Source organism: Triticum aestivum, chromosome 2D (genome assembly GCF_018294505.1).
Source record: "Triticum aestivum cultivar Chinese Spring chromosome 2D, IWGSC CS RefSeq v2.1, whole genome shotgun sequence".
NCBI lineage: Eukaryota > Viridiplantae > Streptophyta > Magnoliopsida > Poales > Poaceae > Triticum > Triticum aestivum.
Window position 1 is genome coordinate 516,443,928 of NC_057799.1, and position 7,265 is coordinate 516,451,192.

Consider the following 7,265-nt stretch of genomic DNA (forward strand, 5'->3'; position numbering starts at 1 on the left):
TAAATTAACATGGTAACTCTGCAGAGAACACGTTGCGGAGCGAAGTTGTTCAACCCATTTCCTCTCTCGCTGGCTCAGTCTGAAACTAGTCACTAACTGATAAAACTATTTGGTAATTTTACAATGGCTGATAATTTGAGGGCTGAGTATAATCTTGTTTCGTGTATGATCTCTTAAATTATAGTGACTAATTCAGCAGAAATTCCGTACAGACAGTCAGAAACAACCATTCCCCCCGTCCCGAAATAAGTGTCGCTGATTTAGTACAACTTTATACTAAATCAGCGACACTTAGTTTGGGGCAGAGGGAGTACTTAACAGAGGTACAGCTTAAATCTCAAGTGTGGACGAAATGTTAAAACGTTAATAATATCTCTATCATACAGTTTCAACTTCAGCTATTCTCCATTTCATTAATACCAGGATGTACTTCCAACATTTCATCCAGTACAAAAGTAGGATGTCTGTTCTGAGACTTCTGGTTTCAGCACTTTCTAGAATCTACAGCCTACTTCGAGCTATGCTAAACTTATACAGTATGTCACCCTGATCAAGCACAGCGAAGAGAAGCAGTGCGGCTATCCAGTAGGTTGCAGAAGATCATCAGTAGATCCTAATAGTAGATAATGTAGATGCCAACAAACTGAGAGATCTAATGCAAAAAGGCACCAGCATCATCATGCAAAGAAGCTTAAGACCCCATGGATAAACCTGAGTGGTCCTTGAATGAAGCAAATAATTATCCCAACCAAGGACATCTCCGCAGGTGGAAATGTGGCTCCATGAAGTTTCTCACACCAGAAGAAGAGATGCCAGAATCTCTCCCATTGTCTGCTCAGGTACATCAGTTCTATCATCCAAGTCTGCTCCAGACTGAAGAACAGCAGCATCTAGTACTAGCTTTCTCCTTGCAATTGCGTATATGCTTTCATCAACTGATTCCTTTGTCACTAACCTGGATAAAATAAACACTCACTGTTATCAAATTATCATCTTAAGAGTTCGATTATTCTTTTTTTTTAGTTTCTTATGTGACATCTAGTGTTCTTTTTCGACTTTCAGATCATTTGGAGTTCAAGCGACCAGTATCCTTCCTTTTTATCTGAACAAATGGAAACAGACTAAGCGGACTATGTTCAAAGGAGAATGAGATATATTTTTAGCAGAGGACATCACATAGCAAAAGCAGGTGCAGGTGCAGATTGTATGACGCACATTTAAAAATAAAAATATCACCAGCTTATATAGTGCAAGGGTGCCCAAAAGAATTACTTCTGAAAACTACCAGCACGAACCTCCATACTTTGAATTGCATTGGTAATGCAAAGGCAAAAACAGTAGTACCAAAAACAGAAAGGAAAAACAATCAAACTTTGTCTTGAGAAATGCAATACAATAACTTAACTATATATTCCAACAAAGATCGTATTATCTAACTGTTAAGGACCAAAGAATCCGAACAAGGGTAAAAGAAAAAACTATAACCCAGAACAAGTGTAACTCGTACTATTAAAATACCATTCAAGACCTTTTAACATGCAGATGCTCCCACATTAGAACAAATGTTGTAGAGAAGTGAACCATTGTCGGAATAAGAAAAATATGAATACTTCAAAATATGCTCACCAAGTCATATGGTCAGAAACAGCAAAAATAGAAGCGGCAAAAATTAATACAAATGTCATATTTTGAGCCGCACCTATAGATAGTGACAGGTTTCTGCTGTCCAATGCGATGGCAACGATCTTCAGCTTGCCGGTCCATCTGAGGGTTAAAATCCATGTCGTGTATTATGACTGTATCAGCTCCTATTAGATTCAGCCCCTGACCTCCAGCTCTAGTTGAAAGCAAACATGCATTTATCGAAAGATCATTGTTGAAAGTGTCCACTATAGTCTGCCTTTCTATTACTGGGGTGCTGAAACAAACGGGATTTTACCAGTTAAGAACTATATAATAATACAATTTAATTCAGAAACTTGCTGAGGAAAGAACTAACCCTCCATCGAGACGCCTATATGTAATTCCTATTACTTCCAGTGCCCATTCAAGGATATCAAGCATTGTGGTCCACTGGCTGAATATAAGAACTCGGTGACCATCATTTGCTAAAGAAGGTAGAAGCTCTGCTAAGGCCTGAACAAGAAGTAGGAATTAAGGTAAATCATAAATTGCACTTGAGTCCTGATATGCCTTGATAAAGGAAAATTTAGTAGTCCAGATAAAGAAAAAATATATAATTATATTATTGTGTGTTTTACTGTTATTCTTCTTTTATTGGATAGGAACTGGCTAACCAGATAAAGAAAAAAAATGGTACCTGACATTTCGCGGATGCAAATACATGCTCGTCTTTTAGGGCACCCTTTGTACCAGCATCACCATGTGTAATCAACAGCTGGAGGAGAAATTAAGAATTGAATGATACAAGTATCCCACAAAAAATATACTAAGAACAAGCTAATTTAGGGCAAAAGGGATGCGTTTCAACAGCAAAACCATGCCCTGCACAGTACAACTATTGACAAATAACAACAAATGCATACTACTTTGATGTCGCACTTAATTATTTGGCATGCAGAATGGCAGAAGAAGCTAACAAGCAGGCTAGCAAAAATCAGAAAGCAAATAAGACTCATTATAATTTAGTAAGCAAAGTCAATAGGAGGTGAAGCAGCTGATTAGGAGAAACCAGGTAAAGAAAAATAACAATACTTGGTGGATAGCAAAATCATTGTAGTTCTTTAGCGCTTGGATTGCTCTGTCCAAGGAACATTCAAAGCCAAATGCGCCTTTAGGATACGTCAACCTTGCGATTCGATCAACATCTTTGTCGCTGTAAATGCGCCTTATAAGCAAAGGGTGATTGGCAATCTGTGGGAGCAATGAAAAACCCTTTAAGATGGAAATAAACATCTTCCTGAATTTTGCATCACAGGATACTCACCTTACGCAACTGCATAAAATAGTTTGATATTTGACGCTTTGGAATTAATCCAACAAGATTTTGAGGATATTGGCCAGAAGACTTTGCAGTACGAGCCTCACAAATGGCACGGTACTCATTTGCGGCTCCATTATAAGCTTTAAGCTGCTCTGATCCCATGGAGACAAAGTTAACCTGCCACACACAGTCAATGTAAGCTCAAACAGGGAAGATCAACAAGAACATGCAATTGCTGATGACTAAAGATAAGTCAATGTACATGTTGCGTCTTCGGGACAAGTTGCTGCATAACATCTGACTTCAAGCGCCTAAGGATGAATGGCCCTAAAATGGACTTTATACGTGAAATTAACTCATGGTCTTCTGAATTCAATAGCTTCTTGAGATCAACTTCTCCTGTGGCAAATATATCAGGCATCATGAACTCCAACAATGACCATAGCTCCTGCAGATAGATGATATGAAATTCAAGAGCAGCTTCATGTAAGAAAATGGCCAGCTTCTGATAATTAAAGGCAGCTGAATGGATATGGAGTTTAAGCAGTTGGGGTGCACATTTCAACTAATAGCTGGATGAAGCCATCAGAAATTCAGTGTTATGAGTATTCGTCTAGGTAAGCAGCAGACATCAAACCATAAGATGGTAAAAAATGTAAAGTTAATAGTGTTGAACCACAAGCACTGTGTACAACACAGAACCATTAGATATTAAGATACTGATTCTAACTCATATAGATAAGAATATGATATTGAGAAACTTTAATCGGTAGTTGTGCACCAAAAGACAGTGCTAGCTACAAATCCTTAGTACACTTGCTGATCACACCTCCATGCCTTTGTGAATCTTTGACATGCAGGATACTGGTAAAATGTATATAGTCAGTCCTTTACAGGTAGTGTTATGCTGATATGTCCTTTTATTTCTGTATCACACGGGCAGATTATCGTGATATATTTAACTACAATGGCATCACAGGATATCAGAGGAAAAAATAAAGCTTAAGTTGGACACTTGTATCAAGACTCACATGCAAATCATTTTGAAGTGGAGTTCCCGTCAGCATTAGCCGCTGACGAGCATGTTGTGCAACAGCCATAAGGTTTTTCCATCGGAAGCTGCCCTTATCTTTCAGCACGTGTGCTTCGTCCATCAATACACAACTCCATTTCCATCTTTTGAGTGCCTTGCGGTCATCCTTTTGTTGAGCACTGCATTATGGATCAAAGCAGCACATAAATCTTCTAAAAATATGCAGAATCATTAGTGAATCTCCATAAGACATTCTGTTTTTCCACCCTAAGGAACTACAAACCTCCGTCTTTCGAAGAGCGAGTAGCCAACAAGTAGGACATTAAATGGAGCTGGACATCCTGCTTTGCCTAAGGAACTTAACTCCTTTGAGAAGGCAGTCCTTCCAGCACCATGAAACATGATGATCGAAAATGAAGGACACCACTTCTTAAGTTCCCTTTCCCAATTTTCCAACACTGAAGCTGGGCAAACTATCAGGTGTGGACCCGGGTCGTCATATAGATGTTGCAAGAGATTAAGGTAAGTCACAGCCTGTAAATAATGAGACCAAATTCAAACATTAAGAGATGAATAATGAACCGGCACTCAAGTATAGGGCAAATCCTGCTAATCAGTTTATTCTTGAAATGTCACAACAGGCTGCAATCAAGTTACATTTTATAGTATGTGTGCATAATGACCAAAAAACACATGAACAACAGTCCATTAGGACACCATAATAACGGACAGGGTGCAAAAACACCAAATTTGAACAAGCTAACTTGTCATGCTTTAGTACTACCATATTACGATGATTGGTTATTTTCATTTTTACTTAAAACACTGTAAGCTTGCTTACCTGGACTGTCTTGCCGAGACCCATTTCATCAGCCAAAATTGCTGTAGAAAGGAGAGAAGGTTAACATGAATAATAGTCTTTTGAGCAGGGGAAAGTTAGAACATGATAAGAAAAAATGAAAAGAACCAGTATGATCGTTGATTGGTACTACTCTGATAACCTCACAAACATAATATATGTAATGCAGGACAACATCATTTCAGTCTTTCAGACCAGCAAGCACTAACATGGTACATTAGCACATGACAAGACAAGGTTTTCTGTACCGCATGAAAATTCTGATAGTTACAATGTAAACATTTTTACTCGGTGCACCTTTACAGTAAATTGGAATGCCTGTACCTAAATTCAATGAACCAAACGGTGATCTAGTATCCAAGTGACCAGCAAGCACTAACACAGTACATTAGCACATGACAAGACAAGGTTTTCTGTACCGCATGAAAATTCTGATAGTTACAATGTAAACATTTTTACTCGGTGCACCTTTACAGTAAATTGGAATACCTGTACCTAAATTCTATGAACCAAACGGTGATCTAGTATCGAAGTGATCTACATCAAGTTAGTTTCTGATTCATACAATACAAATGTAATGATCGAACAAGACTGCCAACTGCTTGTTTTAGAAGACAAAGGTTGCATAAGGATTGAAAGAATAGGATGCTGAGTGATAAGTGCCATGTTATCATGTATTTACTACTTAGCAAACTAAATGCAACTGATCATAAACAAGTGGGGTGAACTCAGATCCATCAGTTTGATGTCATGGCTAGATGTTACTGATGAAAAGGAAACAATAATTTGAGCAAAGGCCACTTCATTAGCAGATGCCTTTCTGATGCAACAAGCATCTTCGGGTTCAAAATTTTAATTCACAGAAAATCACCTCCGCCGATGCCTTTCTGATGCAACAGTAGAAGGAAATTGACCCCCACAAGCTGGTATGGTTTCAGCACCGGGTTGAAATCCATGTCCTCGCTTGTGCATGCGGCATCCACATCTTCCTGTTCTCATATCCCATTGCATCAAAAGACAAAAACTCGATAGTTCAAGACATGTAAACTGCATTAAAACTGACAACTGTACCTGAGTGACAATCCGGACGGTGGAGGCATCTGTCTCAGCATAACTTTCGCAATTCCGTGCTGAAGAACCGTACAGCTCCTGCCTCAGATCAACCGAAATCCGTGAGCACCTGCGCAATGCCTTCCCCACCACATCCCCTTCCACCTCCTCTGCCTTCACACTACTCTGCCCATTGTAGTCCCCATCTTCATCATCCTCGTTCTCCAACTCCGACCAATTCACCCCATCATCCTCTTCTTCATCTCCTACCTCCACCACAGCAGCAGCCACGGAGCCATCACTGTCATCATCATCCTCGATCACAAATCGGCGACCAGTGGTGCGGCGCGGCCGTGATGACCGCGGAGCAGGGTGGTCGGAATCATCATCTGCGAGGTCAGAGTCATCATCGGCGATGTCGGAGTCCTCAAATGTGAGGTCCAAATCTTCCTCTTCCTCGGAGAGGTCGATGGCTGTTGCCAGCCGTCGACCAGTGGAAGGGCGCGGCCGCGATCTCCTCGAAGCAGGGAGGTCGAAATCGTCGTCTTCAGGGTCGAATTCGTCTTCGGGGACGAAGTCGTCGTCGGAGAGCGCCGCGATGCTGGCGGCCTTGGAGGGTTTAGGATTGTGCCGGGAGGATTGGGTGGACGGCGTGGCCCGCCTAGGCGGGCTTTTGTGCTGGGGACGCTTGAGCACGCGCGAGCTATTCTCGGCGCGGCGCGCCTTGGCGCTTTTCCCCAGGTCGAAGTCGTCGTCGTCGGAGAGGACGACGGCGGCGCCGTTGCTGGTGCCGACGGCGGAGGACGCCTTGGGGTCGTAGCGAAACGAATCGATGGGAGGGGGAGGCCGCGCGGGCGGCTGGGGGCTCCGGTGGGGGCGCTTGAGGGCCCGGGAGGGCTTGAAGGTGTGGTTCGACCACTCGTCGTCGGAGATCTCCTCGAAGTCCCGCCGCATCGGGGCGGCGGCTGCGGGCCTGCGGGTTCCTCCGGGGTCTAGGGTTTCGGGGGGAGGCGCGCGAGGGGGGGCGGGTGTGGTGCTGCTCTCGTAGTAGGCGAGGATCCGAGGGGGCGGCGGCGGGGAGCGGGAGAATTGGGGGCGAAGACGAGGAGGCCGGGAAACTTTGGCGGCCCTAGAGAGTGGGGAGAACGGAGCGGCGCCGAACAGAGCGCCAATTGCCTCCCAGGAGGAGGACGATTCGTTGAATTTTGCCGTTTTCAGGGGTGGTGTTTGTTTTTTCCAAAAAGTTTTGGAATATCTTTCCCTGGCGTGTATGAGTTGCGTACGTCACTGTGTTTGGAAGTCGTGGCAGAGCGCCGTGCTGCGGTCGACCGATGAGATGGACGGTGGACCGATGATTCTGATCTTGCATTTGGGTTCAC

General features: G+C 42.9%; 1 protein-coding gene across 1 annotated transcript; it reads right to left on the reverse strand.

The window, feature by feature from the left end:
* Positions 1–330: 330 nt before the first annotated feature.
* On the reverse strand, positions 331–7,019 carry LOC123054158 (protein CHROMATIN REMODELING 19). The gene is made up of 12 exons (XM_044477859.1): positions 5,908–7,019; positions 5,708–5,825; positions 4,819–4,859; positions 4,261–4,511; positions 3,976–4,156; positions 3,207–3,392; positions 2,948–3,121; positions 2,716–2,874; positions 2,321–2,398; positions 2,000–2,136; positions 1,700–1,918; positions 331–955 (listed from the first exon to the last, which is right to left on the reverse strand). The coding sequence occupies exons 1-12, from the start codon at positions 6,838–6,840 to the stop codon at positions 793–795; spliced, it is 2,640 nt and encodes an 879-aa protein (XP_044333794.1). The 5' UTR covers positions 6,841–7,019; the 3' UTR covers positions 331–792.
* Between the last annotated feature and the right edge of the window lie 246 nt (positions 7,020–7,265).

Coding starts and splice junctions, on each gene's coding strand:
- LOC123054158 (XM_044477859.1), bottom strand. CDS start 6,840: ATGCGGCGGGACTTCGAGGAGATCTCCGACGACGAGTGGTCGAACCAC. Junction 2,875..2,947: donor ATTTTATGCAGTTGCGTAAG/GTGAGTATCCTG, acceptor TTGCTCCCACAG/ATTGCCAATCACCCTTTGCT. Junction 2,137..2,320: donor TTGCATCCGCGAAATGTCAG/GTACCATTTTTT, acceptor CTTCTTGTTCAG/GCCTTAGCAGAGCTTCTACC.